The 20,658-nt window shown below is 38.6% G+C and overlaps 1 protein-coding gene across 4 annotated transcripts in view; it reads right to left on the minus strand.

Moving 5' to 3' along the window:
* The window catches only part of PDSS2 (decaprenyl diphosphate synthase subunit 2), a 253,994-nt gene that overhangs the window by 36,707 nt on the left and 196,629 nt on the right, over window positions 1–20,658 (minus strand). For all 4 annotated transcript variants that reach the window (XR_008665127.1, XM_055330701.1, XM_055330700.1 and 1 more), the window contains exons 5-6: window positions 13,690–13,863; window positions 12,243–12,374 (exon numbers count right to left, since the gene is read on the minus strand). Coding sequence is in view for 3 of the 4 variants with exons in the window: in XM_055330701.1 (XP_055186676.1) it covers window positions 12,243–12,374; window positions 13,690–13,863 (306 nt within the window). In the remaining variant the exon portion in view is untranslated. The remainder of the gene's footprint in view (window positions 1–12,242; window positions 12,375–13,689; window positions 13,864–20,658) is intronic.

The raw sequence follows: 20,658 nt of genomic DNA on the forward strand, positions 1-20,658 counted from the left end.
TCCAGGACCCCGGGATCACGACCCAAGCCAAAGGCAGATGCTCAACCACTGAGTCAGTCACCCAGGTGCCCCCTTGACAAATAATTTTTACCTGTATTGAACAATACCATATTTTCACTTTACTGCCCAACTTCTGTTTATAAGTAGGCTAGGGAGGGAAATCTATGGGATACATATTGGAAGAATTCATGAAAATCGAACAACAAAAGGATAGAACAGAGAAGAGTGATCTAGTAGCCTTCCCATAGTTGCAGCAGGTTAGTGTAGTAATTAAGTGCCTCAACCTTGAAAGTAGTGTGTTAAAGTGAAGAGAGCCCGGAACAGAAACCTCAGGACATTTTAAGAGCCACACCCAAGGCTTAGGATGCTAAGTGTGCCTTGTGTATGGAGGAAAGTGAGTGACCTAATAATATCTTGATGGTGACCACTCCAGAAAAACCTCGTGGGAAGATGTGATATGCTGGGTATCAATCAGAAAATATGGTTTCTAGCCCGTAATACATTAATACCTCCAATAACTTTAAAACTTTTATGTGCATCTTCATTTTCTTATCTGTAAAATAAGACTACCGGACTAGACCTTATGCTCCCAAATGCTGGACTAGCTATCAGAATCATCTGGATAGTTTGTTAAAAATGCAGAGCCTCAGTACCCTAGCCCCGAGTTTGTGACTCATTTGAAGATCACTGGTCTGGACCACGTCTAAAGTCTTTTTCCATTTATGCTTCTGTGGGCGCTAGTGTTTGCTTCAAAGGCTAAACAACTATATAAACTCCTTAAGTCTCAAGGAGAATGGAGTGCTATAACTTTCCCCTCTTTTTCTGACATCTGCCACTTATCATGTATATTTCTAGCCGAGCAAGATATTATTAAAATAACTTTCTCACTGGGGCCCAAAATAGGCTGATATAAAATAAATCCAGACTGTATTTCAACAGCCAGCAGTCCTGAACCTCTTCCTGCCACACTGTTCATCTCCAGAAGCCACTGTAAAATCTACCACACACGGCAATTCCCTGAGGGCTTCATTACTAGGGTCTTTAAAAGGGATTCACTCATCTTTTTGCCTCCTGTAGGTATGCTTCTTGTCAATCCAGGTCATGAGAAAAGAAAGTAATTTTTCCCAGTCTTTAGCAGTTCACAGAGAATGTGTGGTTTGAACCTTGTTTTATCTTAAAAAAAAAAAAAAAAGTGAAAATAGACAAGACAGTGGACAGTGTGCCAGTGCTCATGACACTAGAGGCCTCCTTAGACAGCTATAGTGAGCACTGTAAAACAATATTCTGTACAAAAGCAAAAAAAAAAAAAAAAAAAAAAAAAAGCCAGCATTCTGAGTGAGAGGATGCACAGAGGGATTAATTCCAAAGGTTTATATACCAGTGTCTGCAGACCAAAGGCAGATAGATTCCCTGTTGGTAAGTAAGGGATGTACAATGTGGTCTTTTACTTTAAGAAACAAATGCTTTCTTATAAGTCAGGTAACAAGGAAGGATTAGATGACATAAATGAACTATTTCCAATTTTCAACTATGTTATCTGGACTTGAAAGTCAGATATGGAGAAACCTTTTTCTAAAAATAGAAAACTAATATTCCACAGCAGGGAGTCCAGAAATTGTTAACACTGATCATCTCTACTTATCATGTTATTCTTCCCAAATGCTAGCAGCTATATTTGGGGATAATAGTCATTTTTAAAAATTCTCTCTTTAAAATTCCAAGGAAAATTACCTTTCTCCTAAAACTTTTTAGTAGAAAGAACACTACGACCACCCATTTGCCCTCCACCTACATTAATCAGTTGCTAATATTTTGGCATCTTTGCTTTTTTTTGGATGATGATTTGTTGACTACCTGAGAATAAGTTGTAGACATCATGTCTCATCCCCTCATACTTCAGCATTTATCTCCTAAGAACTAGGATGTTCTTCTATATAACCACAAACCCATTATCACATCCGGGTTTAACACTCCCTATGATGTTTAAGAAATCCATACTCAAATGTTTCCAGTTCAATCAATAGTGTCATTCAGAGCTGTTTTTATCCCAATCCAAGATCAAATTAGAAACCATACATTCTCTCTGGGTGTCATGGCTTTTAAATCTCTTCTAATCTACAAGAGTCCCTACACAACTCCTTTTCTGTCTTTCATACCGGCATTTTTTAAGAGTACAGGTCAATTGCCCTGGAGAATGTCCCTTATCCTGGATTTGTCAGATTGTTTCCCCATGATCCCATGATTAGATTACAATTAAAACTTTTTTTTGGTGGTGGTGGGGCAATAAATAAATGCTGCTCTTTACTTCTCCATTACATCAGGAGTCATACAATATCAGTTTGTTTCATTATTGGTGAAACTAAGTTTATTCACTGCTTCCCTTTGTATTTAATAAGTAATCTGTGGGGTGCTTTGAGGCCATGTGAATATTTGGTTCCCTTCTAACCCCCTTCATCCAATTGTCTTAATCTATCATCCATTAATAATCCTTGTTTGAATAAAAGATTACCTTGGTGGCTGCAAAAATGACAACAGTTTAAAGGTCTTTTGCAGGAATATCACTGGCTCCTCTAGAGAAGACAGGTCTTACTGGAAATAAATTCTCTGTGCATTTGTATTGGTATGAAGAGGTGGAGTTTAGTTTATACATGAGAAGGTTTACTGGGGAAGGAAGAGGAGAACCTCCCTTCTCATCCTAGAATGATTTGGGTAGAGTGTATGAGGATTTAAAAAGCTTACAAATCAGAAATCTATTAGATCTGTTAGTTCCAAAGTGGATGCACTCGAATTTTGGTTTGGTAGGAGAAGCAGGACTTGTATCAATCCAGCTTTCCAGTTACGAAGTGGAAAAGGTATCAGAATAGACAGGAACAGGGCAGGCCTCTTCTTTGTGATCCTGATCATTCTTGCCTATTAATAAAACAACACAGAAGGCATCAGCAAGGAAGCCAACACCATTCAGAATTGGACTTCTTGGGAACCTGATGCTACCATCTCTTTCAGCTAGGAAGGCTAATCTTTGGAGGGAAATGTGAATGTTCAAGGATTAGCTTTTTTGTATTCTCTCCCTTTGGTTAACTGGGAAAAAAGGAAGCAACAGACAGGTGCACAGAAGGGTATGGTGTTCAATTAAAAGAAAGAGGAGGGTAGGGGCACCTGCGCAGCTCAATCTATTAAATGTCTGACTTCTGATTTCAGCTCAGGTCATGATCTCATGTTTGTGGGATTGAGCCCCGTGTTGGGCTCCATGCTCAGTGTGGAGTCTGCTTGAGATTCTCTCTCCCTCTGCCCCTCACTCCACTTGTACAGCTCTCTCTCAAAATAAATAAACGACATCTTTAAAAAATAAAAAGAGAAGGGGCTTTATTATCTATATAATAAATTTTTCCCTTTTCAGAAGGCTTGGTCATCCCCCTGCAAACCTTTTTCCTTGCTTTCTTCAAATCTGGAAGAGACGTGAAATTTAAAATGCACACACAGACAAAATCTACTCAGATTGCCAAAAAGCCATGAAAAAGGAAATCGGGCTAAAAATGGAACTAAGCTGTTTCCTCCAGTCGCCAGGTTCCAAGGTGATGGCCACCAGCCTTGATGGTACTCCTCAAAATCACCATGCCAAAAACCAAATTTATACCAATTTTCTCTCTTAACTTTCCTGTTTCTATTAACGGCATGATTCTTCCTGTAATTCAAGTTCAAAATCCAGGGTTTGGCCTCTGACTGCCCCTCCCCAAGTAGACACCCGCCAGCTTCTCTCTATCATACCAATTTTCAGGCCCTATACATTTTCTCTTTGAAACACGTCTCCCCCGACCCGAAGATTTTAAGTAATGTCTACACCCATGGTAGGGCTTGAACTCAAAACCACAAGATCAAGAGTCACATGTTCCACCAACTGGGCCAGCCAAGCACCCCTCTCTGAAATTAGTTTTACACCTAACCTCCTTACCTTCCCAATCTTGTTGCCAACACTCTGATCAGTACTTTTCTCCTGCACTTATCAACAGGTTCCCCAAAACTTAACTGACCTACTTCTGTCTAGTATTTCCTTGTTCCTTTTGTCCTATTGGATGTAGCCAGACATATTTCCCTGAAACACATTTTCAGAACATGGCATTACCTGGTTCAAAAACTTTTCTGTGTCTATTCCATGACCTGAATCAAGTTCATTTTCTGTAAGCAAATATCCACAGTCTTTTTTTTTCAAATTGAAGTAAAATTCATACACAACATAAAATTCATCATTTTAATTATTTTAAAGAGTATAATTCAGGGGCATTGTACATTCAGAATGTTGTGCAACCCTCACCATTATCTAGTTCCAGAATATTTTTGTCATATTGTAGCATGTATCAATATTTCATTCTTTTTTACTGCTGGATAATATTCCTTTGTATGGACATTGGGTTGTTTCTACTTCTTGGCTATTGTAAACATTGCTTATCTGAACATTCATGTATATGTTTTTGTTTGAGACAAACTCTTTAAAGATAGGTTTTATGTACTATTTCAGAGCAATTCTTTGCCTGTCTCTATCTGGTCCCTATACTGCCCTATAGTTTTCACATTTGACTCAAATGATAATACTTTTATTTCTTTGAATACAGTACACTTAAAAAAAATACAGTACACTTGCCCATCTGCATTCCTTTTTTTTTTAAGATTTTATTTATTTATTCATGAGACACACACACACACACACACAGAGAGAGAGAGAGAGAGAGAGAGAGAGAGAGAGGCAGAGACACAGGCAGAGGGAGAAGCAGGCTCCATGCAGGGAGCCCGACGTGGGACTCGATCCCGGGTCTCCAGGATCAGGCCCTGGGCTGAAGGCGGCGCTAAACCGCTGAACCACCAGGGCTGCCCTACATTCCTTTTTTAGGACTTCTGGTGCCTAGGAAGCCTCTCCTTCCCATCTTTGCTGTCACAATCTTCTTCTTTGAGGACTCTCTCAGATATCACTAATTTCACAAATCATTTCTTGACTTTCCTTTGTGCTCCCTAAATGACATCATTATAGTTAGTATTCCTTGTATTTGTGTGTTTCTCTTGTCCCCCTCTTTAAGAGGCCAGAGACAGGGGCAGCCTGGGTGGCCCAGCGATTTAGCGCCGCCTTCAGCCCAGGGCGTGATCCTGGAGACCCCAGATCAAGTCCCACGTCGGGCTCCCTGCAGAGCCTGCTTCTCCCTGTGCTGTGTCTCTGCCTCTCTCTCTGTGTGTGTCTCTCATGAATAAATAAATAAAATCTTTAAAAAAAAAAAAAAAAAGAGGCCAGAGACAACCAACAGGAAATTAACTGCTATGTCTCCTATAGTCAAGCAACCTTAAGAAATATTTTAACTCAGGAGATATCTAGAGCCATTTCAGTCTTTGTAGTCTCATATACAGTCCCTTCAAATGCCCACACTGTCCACCATCTGTGGTGGAGGATGTCAATATTTTTCCTTTTAAAACAACTCAAAATAACTTAAATAATTAGAAGAATATCAAGTGGCATTAATGAAGACTCTGAATGTACATTTTCTCTTTTAAGAATATATATGTTATGTTTCTGTACACCAGCCTTGACGAGCAATCTCTGCTTTATGTTTTGAATAAGAAGTACAGTAGAATACTTAGGGATGAGTGAGTTAAAGCTTAGCATTGGTAAAATGTAGTTCACTTAAGGTAGTTTATGGCTGGTTATGACAGTGTCAGGATGTCACAAGCCTAAGTGACATTTCAGTACTTTCAGAAATAGCCAGGAAAATATAATCATAATTCCTATCTCTTCAGTGACTTATAATGGCAGCAGAAAACTAGAAGGATCATTAAAGATAAAGCTTGCTGACCTGCAATAGCCTCTGGACTCCCTAAGAGAGTCAGAGCTCTGTGGTTCTCTGAAGGATTCTACTTTCTTTTATTAGGAATCAAAATGGTAACTGAGTAATGACTTCACCTCCCTAGGGTGAATCACCCATTCACTCAGTATTTTTACCTGATCATTATTTTTCAGCAGCTACAAATTTAAATTTAAAATTAAGGTAGAATTTAGTATGGAAACGTTGTTCAACAAATATTTTTCAGCTGTTTCAGGGCTGGCCTGGTGCTCTTAACTGCTTCTTACAAAAGGGTATGGTGTGTGTGTGTGTGTGTGTGTGTGTGTGTGTGTGTGTGTTTGTGTGTGTACGTTCACTGCCTGCTTTCAGGTGTGATGGAAGACAGCTATCTAAGCTATCTAATCTTAAGACTTCGGAAGTTGAAGAGGAGGTAGCAGTGCCCTGATATGAAAAATTCCAGAAGTTTCTTCTTCCTGGCTTCACAAGGATGTTGAATGCGTACTAAGGGTATGTGAGATGTTGAATGAGTATGTGATCTCCTCTTCCCTTCCCTGTCTAGTCATTAATTCTCACTCTCCTGAAGCACGAGATCAAAAGGGTAGATGGGACACAAACCTGTCTGCGTAAAGTAGGGAAGTGATTTTACATGTGATAATAAGAAATCATAGGTGACTTCCATCATTGGGAGCAAGACTTTTCCATTTCTCAGTGTCAAAACTAGTATTAAGCTTCTAATAGAGAGTAATATTTTTCTTATAATGCATCTCTTGCCTAAGAGACCTTTGTCTTAGATTTATTTGAGAGCTGAGAGGGACCTCAGAAATGATCTGGTTCAACAGCATCATATTACAGAAAATAATAACAAGGACATGAAAGTATGTGATTAAGGTCATACAGATGCTAGCTGAGTCCAAACCAGAATCCAGGTCTTCCAAAAACCTGGTCCTTTGTGGGCTGTTTCTGCTATTGACTTTTTCTATTCCAACTTGACTTTTTCTGTTTAACAAAACAGAGCTGCCATCAAACAGCCTAACTCTGTGAAAACCATACCACATATACTTTTTTTTTTTGAAAATATTAATTGGATGACTATTCCAAGTAAGTCACTACGCCAAGTGCTATAGATAATTCAAAGGTGAATTCACTGTTATCCTTAAGGATCTTTTTTTTTTTTTAATATTTTATTTATTTATTCATGAGAGACACAGAGAGTGAGAGAGGCAGAGACACAGGCAGAGGGAGAAACAGGCTCCACGCAGGGAGCCCGACGTGGGACTCGATCCTGGGTCTCCAGGATCAGGCTCTGGGCTGCAGGCAGCACTAAACCACTGCGCCACTGGGGCTGCCCCTATCCTTAAGGATCTTGAAATAAAATTCAACACCTGGGCAGGAAAGGATCACAAACATGCAGTGGAAGGAAGAGTCACTATGCTAATCGCATCCCCTAACTCTGACTAGGGGGGAATCTATGGAATAACATTATCTTCATCTAGGGGTTTATATAAACATGAACAATATAATTTCAAAGACTAAAATAAACTCAGGTGAAGAGTCTTTAACCTGAGGAATGTTTCCCCTTTCATGACAAAAACCAACTTCCTATTTCTTGTTTCAGATGAATGAATCTCCTCTTCACCAGTGATCCTGTTCATGACGTAGACATGGAGCTATAAGGAGGGCCTCAAGCCACTGGAGCAAACCACAGCAGCCTGGCGGGGCTGTGGGATGGGCAATAAACTGCCAGTCTTTTCCTGAAGGATGAAGATCTAGATAGTATCACAAGGAACCTAGGTTGGTGGACAGGACATCATCTGCTCACAGACATCATCTCGGCAGGGTGCACTGACCTCTGGAGAAGATCTATTTGATTCATTTGAGTTACTGTCTATGGCACTGGTTATTTGGAAAGGACATCCCTTTGAAAAGTTAAAATCAAGTTGCAGGTAGTGATTTGGGAATATTTCACCAGCTGTTTAGGAAATCCTAGGTTCTCATGTTGTCTACATTTATGACTTTGTATACTTGCAAAGAAACTAAAAATTAATATGTCTCTTTTCTGTGAAGCTTCTTTAAAATTCACATCTTCAATACTCTTATATATACATGAATATATGTAAATAGCCAAAGGAATATATGTAAATACCAACTCTCCTTGGTAGTTTCCATTCTACATATTTAGCTGGATCTTTTCAACCAAAATGTAAATCTGCAATGTATTCTAATGTAACCCAATTAGAGTACTAACACCATCTGTATATATATTTTTGGTTCAGCTGTCAAAAAACACACAAATACACCCCAGTAATACAGTATTCAATAGCTGTATGATATTTCATTGTACTATACTTCATTTAACCTTTTGTCTATTTTTAAAATGAATCAATTTTTACTTTTTTCCTTTTACAATTAGTATTTTAGTGCATATTTTAATAGATAAGTATTCACATCCGATCTTTTTTGGAGGATAGATTATTAGAAGTGGAATTACTGTTGCAAACTATGAAACTATGTACAATTTTAAACTATATATTTTAAATTTTTTTTATTTTTATTTATTTATGATAGTCACACACAGAGAGAGAGGCAGAGACACAGGCAGAGGGAGAAGCAGACTCCCTGCACAGAACCTGTGGCAGGACTCGATTTCAGGACCCCAGGATCACAGCCTGAGCCAAAGGCAGATGCCCAACCACTGAGCCACCCAGGTGCCCCTAAACTATACATTTTTAAGTAAAAACAAACACATGTATTTAAAAAGTCAACTACAAGACTTCTAACAAAACAGCCTACCACTCTCCAGACCTTATCTGTTCTGTGTCCCTCGGTTTAGCTATTTCTTCTGCTATTTAACAGTGCTTTTCCTTGATTTTAAATTTTAGACATTATCTACTGATCCTACCATGAAAGGAATAATTACATTTCTTACATGATGAAACATACTCTTTTTCCCTACCCTCCTCCCACTGATGACACTCTTTGGTTTAATATTCAATATTCTGTATTTATATTTTTATGCTGTATAAATATTATTCTCAAAGCCACGTAGAGTATTATGCTGTATTTCCTTTCTTATACATTTATAATTTTTACACAACAGCTAATAACTGCTTATCTTCATCCATATGTTTCATGTGGCTGCTTTAAAACTTGGCCCCAAATTCCTTGACATTCTTCCCATTGCTAGGTGAATCTACAAACTGTTCTTTATTGCTGGTGGCCTTGTGACTGATAAGAAACGATGGAAATGACTGTGCGCGCTTTCTGAGACTGGTCATAAAAGAAGATGCAGTTGGGATGCCTGGGTGGCTCAGTGGTTGAGTGTCTGCCTTTGGCTCAGGGTGTGATCCTGGTGTCCTGGGATCGAGTCCCACATCAGGCTCCCTGCATGGAGCCCACTTCTCCCTCTGCCTATGTCTCTACCTCTCTCTTTCTGTCTCTCTCATGAAAAAATAAATAAAATCTTTAAAAATAAATAAATAAAAGAAGATGCAGTATCCACCTTGTTTGCTGGAACACTTATGTTTGGAATTTTGAGCTGACAAGTAAGAAATGCGACTATTCTGAGGCTGCCATGCTGCAAGGAAGGCAAGCTAAATGGAGGACCCATATGTGAGTACTCTGGTTGGTCAGCAACATGGTCTCGACATTCCAGGTGCCAGTATGAGTTGAATCTCCAAATGATTCCAGTGCCCAGTACTGCTGAGTCACCTCCAGCCTCTGGGTCATTCCAGCTGAGGCCCCAGTTGTCATGCAGTAGTCACCTTTGTGTGCTGTCCAAACTCCTGACTCACAAAATTCACGAACATAATTACACAGTTATCTTAAACAGCTAAGTTTTGGGGTAATTTCTTATGCAGCAACAGTAACTGGAACACTTAGTTTTCTATGTCTCTGTTGTCAATTTGTCTTTAATTCTCAACATGGTTGAGGCACCTGGGTGGCTCAGTGGGTTAAGTGTCTGCCTTCAGATCAGGTCATGACCTCGAGGTCTTGTGATGGAGTCCAGTGTTGGGCTCTCTGCTCAGTCTGGAGTCTGCTTCTCCCTCTTAATTGCCCCCACACCCAATTCATATGTGTGCATGCACATGCTCTCGCTCGCTGTCTCGCAAATAAATAAAATCTTAAAAAAATATCCTCAATATGGCTAAGCATGTTAGTTCCATTGTTTTCCTTAGAAAAATTCCTCCTGGAGACCTCTGTCCTCTTCTTCCAATCTGGACTAGATGCACAGCCATTAGCCCAGCACTTGCTTGGATGAGAGACAGTGTAGCATGTCACTTGCTACTTAAGGATGTGGGCCCCTTTGCAAAACTGCCTGGATTTGAATCGTGGCTCCACTACTTGCTAGCTGTGTGACTGTGTGCAAGTTCATTTCTCCATACCTCAGGCTCATTAGTAGAGTGCTTGGCACACAGTAAGTGCTCTTACTATTGGCATTATTATTATTCTTCCTTTCATGTCATACTGGGAATTCCCACTGCCCCGAGCCTATGTCTAATCCTAGTTCCTAGATTCCATGTCCTTCTCTTTCTTGGTTACTTCTTTGTCTTAATAAAATACATCACCCAAAATATATCTCTTGAGAAAAGATGCTTGGGAGGTAAAGTTTTTCGAGACCTTGTGTATCTGTTTTGAATTGTCTTTCTTTAACATCGCACTTGATAATGTGACAGTCATAAAAGTCTAAGTTGGAAACAATTTTCTCTTTGAATGTTGAAGCTATTAGTCCATTGTCTTGAAGCTTTCATTGTCACTACTGAGAGGCTCAGTATGTCGGGTTCTGATTCTCCATCCTTCGTATGTCGGGTTTTCTTTTTCTTCCTGGAGGTATTAGGTTCTCTTTTCATCCCCATTGTTTCAAAATGTGATAATAATGTGACTTGGCATGAGCCTTTTAAAATTAATTATTGAGGGCACTGTTTCAATTTGGAAACTTAGGTCCTTCAAGTCTTAGGATTTTTCTTTTCTTAGCAATTTGTTGTTGCTGTTAATCTTCCTACCTCCATTTTCGGTTTTCTCTCTCTGGGACTCCTAATAAGTATTGGATCTGTTGAACTGAATTCTCTTATTTTCTCTTCTATTGACTTTTTGTTCAACTTTCTGGGCGATTTTCTCATTCATATCTTCTGTTCTTCTGATTTTAAAAAAATCTGCTTTCAGATTTTTCTGTTTTATGATTCTGATGTCTTACTCTTGGACTGTCCATATTTTATGTATCATCTGTTCTTCCTTCATGACTTTAATGTCTTTTCTCACTGAGTAGATTGATGATAGTGCTTTGGAATGTCTTTCTTTGTTGCACGGTCTGTTTCCTCTAAATTCCCTTTCCATCAGTTTGCTTTTGACCCCTTCTTTCATGGCAGAGGCTTTCCTCAAATGCCCAGTGGTCCTCTCTTACCTACTCTATTTCAGTGGGATATACTGTGCACTTGGATACCCTAAGGCTCGTCACTCAGTGGGCCTCCGTGTGGGATGTAGGAGAGCTGTGTGGATATGTGGCATGAGGGAGCCCCAAGCATCCATGTCCGCAGGTCTCTTCTCCTGGGCTTGAGATTCCCCAGAAATGAGTCCTCTCATTTTCTACCAGGTGAATATGAGGGATTTTAAGCCTGCTGATGGCATTTTGAAAGCCAATAAGGGAAGAGGGTGAGAAGAGAGAACATCTTATGGTTCCAAAAGCAGATATCACTTAGGCTCTCTCTGCTTTAAGTATGGCTGCTCTCCCTGCCTCAGCTGTGCCTGGTTCCCCAAGTCCAGTCTCACATTAACCCAATCAATTAAAACAAAGCTACATAAATTCCATGAAGCTGTGGGTAAAAGGGCACTACTTTATCATTCTAGAGTTTCTGGATTAAAAGGAAATAAAAAAAATTCCCTCTCAGCCTTTATGCCTTCTCTTCTGCAAAAAAGTAGGAAATTCACCCAGTTTAAACCCCTTTCCCCCCTCTGTCTTCACCACTTTTTTTTTTCTTTTCTTTGATAATACCTCAGGATTTGAGTATTCAGGGTCCAAGTTTGTTTTAAAATAACCCAATGAGCTGACAGACGGAGCTTCTGGAATTCTGCAGCTTGTGCTAGAGTCTGCAGATGGGAAATTGCCGTCAGTTAAAGGGTGGTGCTATTAGCATAGCCCAATTTTTGAAAGCCTTTAGGAAAAAAAAAATCCTCTGAGTTAATTAGCATCCACCACAGGCACTGGTTTTGTGTTGCAGTATTCTAAGAATTCCGATAATAAGAAAACAGTATTTCAATCTCTAACTTTTAACTAACACTTGCCTCAAAGACACATATGATAAAGTACGAATGTTACCTGTTATATGAAAATGGTCTTATTATATGGTTCATCATGAAATACCAATTACGTTCTAAAATCAACTAAATACAATTCTAGTGATACCTAAAATAGGAACAGTTTTGTTTTACCTCTCCAATCTGCTTCATCCACAAATCTCTTCCAAGAAACTCCTGATGTAAGACCACGGGAGCTGAGTTTAGATTAAAAGTCACGGAGTCACTTGTCTTTTCTTTAATGAAAGGCTGGAGATCAGAATTTATCTGGGAGGGGTAGTCAGAAGAGTTAAATTGGTAAAATGCATACACATTAGCCTGTTTTAGTTACTTCAGAAAGACCCAGTTCATGCAGTGAAAAATGGAATATAGCTCTTAGATGAACTTTTTTTTTTAGATGAACTTTAATAAGCAAAAGAACAGTCATGTGAGTAACAATCTTTAAAATTCTTTAAAATAATTTTCCTCTGACATATTTCTTTTCTCTTTGGCAACAGATTTTGTTTTACTTTTTAAGCTAAAAGCAATAATTTAAATAAAGTTTTAATAAATAGAATTGCTTAATAAATAAATCTAAGGTTTAATAAAATATACAAAAACTCATCTGGAGATATTTTACATGTATTTAACATATATATATATTCTCATCTCTTAAGAGCTATGTAAGTAACATTTAAGAAATATATACTAGGGGATCCCTGGGTGGCTCAGTTTAGCGCCTGCCTTTGGCCCAGGGCGTGATCATGGAGTCCAGGGATTGAGTCCCACATCAGGCTCCCTGTGTGGAGCCTGCTTCTCTCTCTCTCTCTCTCTCTCTCTGTGTGTCTCTCATGAATAAATAAATAAAATCTTTTTTTTTTTTAAAAGAAATATATACCAAATGGAATTTTTAGGTTACATATATAGAAGAGAGCTAACTTGAGACTTTTATTTATTTATTTTTAAAGATTTATTTATTTATTCATAAGAGACACAGAGAGAGAAGCAGAGACATAGACAGAGGGAGAAGCAGGCTGCTTGCAGGGAGACTGATGTGGGACTCGATCCCCGGACTGAAATCTCGCCCTGAGCCAAAGGCAGATGCTCAACCGCTGAGCCACTCAGGCATCCCTAACTTGAGACTTTTTATATTTCATTATGTCCATTCAAAAGAATCAATTATTAGAATTAAAGCTTTCAATTTTACTCCGTATACTTCTAAATTTCACTAACTTTCCATAATTTGTTTTATGTAAGAAACTGCAGGGAACTGTAACAAAAATGCAAATTCTTTCATTCTGTAAATGGCAACATTACATGTTATTTAATAATTTGGAAGAGTTCTCTCAAGAACCCTTTCAGGTAGTAAGAAAAGACAAACACCCCAAATATGGTGTAAGTTGTAGCTTTCTATCAAAATTACATGGTATTTACCAAGCATGCTGTTTATATTACATAACAATCATCATCTTATGACTGATAGATTTTAAGCGTACAATAAACATTTTTTTGAGATATAAAAGCAGCTTATTAAATGGCAAGAAGTTTCTTATGTATCATTTTAGCTATTTAAGTACTGGAAAAGGAGAAAATGTGCAAATACCTTATGACTCATGGCCATGTGCTTCCCATACTGAAATGCCATATCCTGAACGTCAGCATCATGCTTTGCTAATTCCATGGCAGCTTGGCAGCTCTTTGCTAATAAGGCACCATGGGAGAGAAAAGTCTGCTCCTTCCAAGTCGATATTCCAATATCTTCTGTGATATGATTTTCCTAAAAAATGCAACAGAGAGGATTCTACAACATGTTTTAGGAGCAATTTTATTGTTTTGGTTTTTGAAGAATAGAAGAATTAAGAAATTAACTATTTAAAACACTCAGGCTATTGCATCAAGACAGAACTAGAGGATGCTAAACCCCAGTTCTAACTAAAGAAAACTAAGGGGGTGGGAATTGCTGTTTCAGGGTATTGGCGGGAAAAATGAAATGCTGAAGTCAATTTTATTTTGAACTAGGACACTTCTATTAAAATTTATTTGTAGGATATGGCAAAATTAGAAACTCAGACCTCCAAACTAACTCCCTTCTATACTCATGTAAGTTTTGAGTGCAGTATTCCAAAACACAAGAAGCCTATTGCCTTTAACTTATGTGGAAATGTCAAGGGCATAATGAAGAAATGGCATTCTCTTAGAAACAGTTAAAAAAATCACAGAGGAGGTAACACATTACAATGGAGTATGATTGATATATTATCCATCCAAATTTATTCCCATAAATAGAAACAAGGACATAGGGAGTATGTAAGTATAGTTTTTTTAATTTCATCTTTTTAAATTATGAAAATCATTGTAGTATCTATAAGTATACACACATCTACTGTACTGCCTCTAGACCAGTAATGTCCAATAAAAATATAATGTAAGCCACATATGTAATTTAAAATTTGCCAGTAGTTACATTAAAAAGTGAAAAGAAACAAGTGAAATTAATCTGAAATTAATCTTTATGACATATCTATCCTAATATATCCAAAATATTATTTCAACATATAACCAATATAAAATTGAGATATTTTATACTTTTCATACTAAGTTCTCAAAAATCAGTGTGTAATTTACACTTTCAACACATCACTAGCCACATTTCAAGTACTTAGTAGCTATAAGGAATTAGTGGCTGCCTTACTGGACTAGTCTGCTCTAACTGTGGGCTCCCTGAGGATAAGAATGATGATCAAGGTATATAAAACAATGTTCATTTTTTTGATAATTTAAACTAACTAGAACCCATCCAGAAGGGTTAACTAAACCAAACACTTTCTTCCTGCTACCATACCATGATCTTCCTTCCATCATCATTTGAGGACAAAATAAAATAATAAGAAGAGAACAGGACCATGAAAAGGTCAGTTTAGATCTAGCCCTACTTATTTCACCATGCTGAAGATAGGTATCTTCAGCCCACTGGTCAGATCAAATTCTCAGCTTAGTTTTATTTATTATGACTTAAACAACAAAAAAGTTCCACTTATGGTAACAGTTGCAAATGTGCAATATAACATTTTGTAGTAATAAAAAAGGCCACCCAAGGGAGAAACAGTACATAAGAGGTTTTATCAAACATTAGGTATATTATACCTAAATAATAACATATTTAATTTTAGGTATCTGAGAATATATTTTTATATGTACAAAGTTAACATACCATATTAAGAAATCAAAGATAAAAACCATATTACCTCTCTCTATATATATATATTAAATAGGCATTTAACAAAATTCAACTTCTATTCTTGAGGGGGGAAAAATCTAAATAAAATAGGAACAGATGTATATTTCTTTAATATGATGTGTTTGTGTCAGCCCCAAAGTCAGCAAATACTTCTAAAGAAACATGAGTCTTTTTCACTAAGTCAAGAATAAGAGAGATGCACAACACCACTGTTGTTTAATAGTGTAATGGAAGAGGCAAGAAAAGGACAGATATACTAGAAAGGAAGATTTTTAAAAAGATTTTATGATTTTATTTATTTATTCATGAGAGGAACAGATAGAGAGAGGCAGAGACACAGGCAGAGGGAGAAGCGGGCTCTCCACAAGGAGCCCAATGCAGGATTTGATCCCGCATCTCAGGACCATGCCCCGAGCTGAAGGCAGAAGCTCAACTGCTGAGCCAACCAGGCATCCCTAGAAAGGAAGATTTTAACTCTCACTATGTGAACACAATACAACTGTATATTGGAGAAAACTAGAAGACTCAACTAAAAACTACACTAAATAAGAAGATAATTCAATAAGTAGCAGCATATAAAATGAGTATAATTGATAATATGATAAATGTATTAACCATAGTTTTCATGCATAAACAATAATAGGAAGTATTATAAATAGGGTCTTTTCTTCCATTATATCTATGAAAAGATTAAAAAGCTGGGAAGAAACTTAGAAATGTGAAAAACCGATACAAAGAAAATGTGAAGGGACGCCTGGGTGGCTCAGCACCTGCCTTCGGCTCAGGTCATGATCCTGGAGTCCCAGGACCGAGTCCCACATCAGGCTCCCTGCATGGAGCCTGCTTCTCTCTCTCCCTATGTCTCTGCCTCTCTCTGTGTCTCTCATGAATGGATAAATAAAATTAAAAAAAAAAAAAAGAAAATGTGAAAATACTAGTAAAGGAACACAAGTAACTTGAAAGAATATAAAAACATATCATGCTTAGAGACAGTACAGTCCAACTCCATAAAGTGTACTCCATTAAACTAAAAAAAGGGTGCCTAGGTAGCTCACTCAGTTAAGCTCCTGCCTTTGGCTCAGATCGTGATCCCAGGGTCCTGGGATGGAGCCACTCACAGGGTTCCTTGCTCAATGGGGAGGCTGCTTCTTCTCTCTTTCTGCCTGCCACTCCCCCTGCTTGTGCTATCTTTCTTTGTCAAATAAATAAATGAATCTTAAAAAAAGAAGAAGAAGGAGGAGGAGGAGGAGGAGAGCAGTGTGTGGGGGCCTGGGGGAGGGAGGTGGATGGGAACAGCAACAGATGTCTAGCCCTACTAGACATTGTAACTATAAAGATATCACATATTATACTATAAAGCCTTATTTATTTATTTATTTATTTATTTATTTATTTATTTATTTATCTTTTAAAGATTTTATCTATTTATTCACGAAAGAGAGAGAGAGAGAGAGAGAGAGAGAGAGAGAGAGGCAGAGACACAGGCAGAGGGAGAAACAGGCTCCACGCAGGAAGCCCAACGTGGGACTCGATCCCTAATCTCCAGGATCACACTCCCGGCTGAAGGCGGCACTAAACCGCTGAGCCACCCCGGCTGCCCAAGCCTTAATAATTAACAAAAAATGTGTACTTTTTTATTTATTTATTTAATTTTTTTTAATTCATGATAGTCACACACAGAGAGAGAGGCAGAGAGAGAAGCAGGCTCCATGCAGGGAGCCCGACGTGGGATTCGATCCCGGGTCTCCAGGATCACACCCTGGGCCAAAGGCAGGCGCCAAACCGCTGTGCCACCCAGGGACCCCAATGTGTACTTTTTATACAGAAAGACAACTGGACAAATGAGAAAGTCCAGAAATCAAACTATATATAAGAATATATTAAATTTTAGGAAAAAAAAAGGACTTTTCAGTAAATGGTGCTGGTACAACTGGATAGCTGTCTGGGGAAAAAAACAGACTGTTCTGCATTATACCATTTATAAGGGTAAACTCCAGGGATGCCTGGGGGGCTCAGCGGTTGAGTGTCTGCATTTGGCTCAGGTCGTGATCCCGGGGTCTGGGGATCGAGTCCTACATTGGGCTCCCTGCATGGAGCCTGCTTTTCCCTCTACCTATGTCTCAACCTCTTTCTGTGTCTCTCATGAATGAATAAATAAAATCTTAAAAAAAAAAAAAGACTGTTTAAAAAAATAAGGGTAAACTCCAAATGGCAAATGGCAAAAACAAAAGCAAAACAACCAATCACAAAACCATAGGCAACGTCAGAAGACAAAGGACAAGGAGGAAAAGTATTTGCATTTCTGATCCCAGACAGATGGGCAATCTTCCTGTGGTAGGCTAATAATGTCTGTGCCCCCTGCACCCGCCTCTCCCCAAATGTTACCTTAACATGGCAAAAGGGACACTGTGGATGTGACTGAATTGAGGATGCTGAGATGGAGGGATTATCCCAGATTAACTGGGTGGCCGTGCAGTCATCACAAGGATCCTTGTCAGAGGAAAGCAGCAGGGTGAGTCAGACAAGGAGAAGTGGTGACAGAAGAGAAAGAGATTAGAAGATGCTATGCTGCTGCATGCAAGATGGAAGGTGGGGACATGAGCAGAGGAATGAAGGCCGAAACGAGAAAAAGCAAGGAAATGGGTCTCTCCTACGGCCTCCAGAAGGAAAGCGACCTTGTTGACATCTTGATTTGGGGGCTTCCAACCATTAGAAAAATTTGCCACCTCCTCAAAGCCTTACTAAGTGCTGATGAGGCTGTGAAGAAACAGGCCTCTCAAGCACAGATAAGGAAAGTGGAGACTGGATGGAAATCTCATGATTTATCCATGAAAATTCCAAATGTATTTGCCCCGTGACCCACCAATCCCACTTCCAGGATTGAATCCTACATATAAGCCAACACACACATGTGAAATGAAATACATACAAGTCTACAGTCTATTGTTCACTCAGTTGCAAGGGTAATCCTTTTACAGCTTAAGCCCGAGAGATCCACATCAGCCTTCAAGCTGTTTCTCTAACACTTCAGGCCTGCTCTTCTGAGGCCTCTGAACTTGCTATATTTTCTGTCACGCACTCTCCCCAGATGTTTGCAAGGCTCCGTTCCTCATTGCTCTGGGCTCTCTGCTCAAATTTCAACTCATCTTTCAGTCTCCCTGCTTCCCTTACCATTTCCCATTTCCTTACTGTGCTTTAAATATCTTTTCCTTGATACTACCAGACTCTTCATATAGTTATAGGTTTAATGGTTTATTGCTTGTCCCCTTCACTAGAATATTGGCTGCATGAAAGCAAGGACTTTGTGTGTTTTGCCTTCTGCTGAAATCATCAGCATTCAATAGAGTATATTAAGTGTGCAATAGATAGGCGATGCCTGGGTGGCTCAGCGGCTGAGCATCTTGCCTTCAGCTCAGGGCATGATCCCAGAGTCCCAGGATCGGGTCCCACATCAGGCTCCCCTCAGGGAGCCTGCATCTTCTCCCTCTGCCTTTGTCTCTGCCTCTCTGCATCTCTCATGAATAAATAAAATCTTAAAAAAAAAGTGTGAATAAATATTTGCTGAATCTTTATCTTTCTTTTGGTATTGTTCTCTTTCTCTCATTTCCACCTTTCTCTGTCCTTCCTAACTTGGAAAAAATAAAGAATTGAAATAATTCTTCTGGAATACCTTCCTACCACTCACAGAATCAAAATAAACTTTAGTAACCTATTAAGGCACTCTTTTTTGGTACCAAGAAATATTTCTAGCCCCATCTCCTCCCCAAAATAGTCCTTTGAGGCCTGCATTCCAGCAACACAGAACAATTTGCTGTTTCTTGAATAAAATATGTACTGTCACACTTGTGTGAATTTCAAAATATCATTCCCTTCAAAAAGAATACCATTTCTTCCCATTCTCTCTCTACCTATTACATTGAACACATCCAGCTCAAATATCACTTCTTTGAGGAGCTTTCTCAAATACTCTCACAAATACTTTCCTCTTTAGACTAAGGTTACCTTACTTGTATTACAACATAGCATTTAATTCTTTCTAAATTGTATGATTGCTTATTTGTCTTTTCTTGATGAGGTTAGACCTAATATCTTAGGCATCTTTATATACTTTCAATCACTTAGGCCATATTTCATGTCCAACAAAGGTTTGCTCAAGGAATAGAATCATATTTGTCTGTTGCATTTATTAAGTATTTATATGTTCTTTAAAATTTTTTTTTAAACTGGGCAGCCCGGGTGGCTCAGCGGTTTAGCGCTGCCTTCAGCCCAGGTCATGGTCCTGGAGACCCGGAATCAAGTCCTGAGTCGGGCTCCCCTGCATGGAGCCTGCTTCTCCCTCTGCCTATGTCTCTGCTTCTCTCATTCTCTCTCTCTCTCTCATGAATAAATCAGTAAAATCTTAAAAAAAATAAATTTTTAAAAAAACTAATGAGTAGATCTACAACGAATGCTATTCAGCAACAAAAGAGAAGCAACTACTGACACATGCTCTATAATGGAAGAATCTCAAAAAAACGTTAAGCCAAGTGAAAGAGGCAGGCACAAAAGGCCACATATTGTATGACTTCATTTAAATGAAATGTAGATTAGTGGTTGCCTAGGCTGGGGGTGGAAACTGTGAAGGGGCATGAGGGACCTTAGAGGGTGTGCATGAAAATGAAAATGTTCTAAGACTGATTTATGGTGATGGTTGTACAATGTGATACAGTTTTTTAAAATCACTGAATTTTATGCTCAAAATGGGTTGATTTTAGAATATGTAAAATGTAGCTCAATGAAGTTGTTAAAAAAGAAAAAATGGATGAGTAATATTTTACATTTCTTGGTCTCAAGAAATGCTTAAATTGTCATTTAAAAAATTTATATGACTCTTGGGACCCCTGGGTGGTTCAGCGGTTTAGTGCCTGCCTTTGGCCCAGGGCATGATCCTGGAGTCCTGGGACCGAGTCCCATAAGAGGCTCCCCATGTGGCACCTGCTTCTCCCTCTGCGTCTCCTCTCTCTCTCTGTCTCTCATGAATAAATAAATAAAATCTTAAAAAAAATTTATATGACTCTCAATTAACTTTTTGTGGTTTGTTCACTATCCTCACGTATTCTTACAACAAACTTTACTAAGGTTCTATAATGGGTCAGGTTCTCTGCAACACAATATAGATATGAAGATTAATAAATAGTCTCCTCAAGAAGCTCATAGGCCAGGAATGGCATCTATAAATATATGTTTATAAGGATATAAATGTATAGATATAATTCTATTTCAGAATAAGTTTTGTAGGATTTCCAATAAAAGATTCAGTTTGGGTCATTGTATTTTCCTTATTGTGATTAAGAT

Source organism: Nyctereutes procyonoides, unplaced genomic scaffold, assembly GCF_905146905.1.
Source record: "Nyctereutes procyonoides isolate TBG_1078 unplaced genomic scaffold, NYPRO_anot_genome, whole genome shotgun sequence".
Lineage (NCBI taxonomy): Eukaryota > Metazoa > Chordata > Mammalia > Carnivora > Canidae > Nyctereutes > Nyctereutes procyonoides.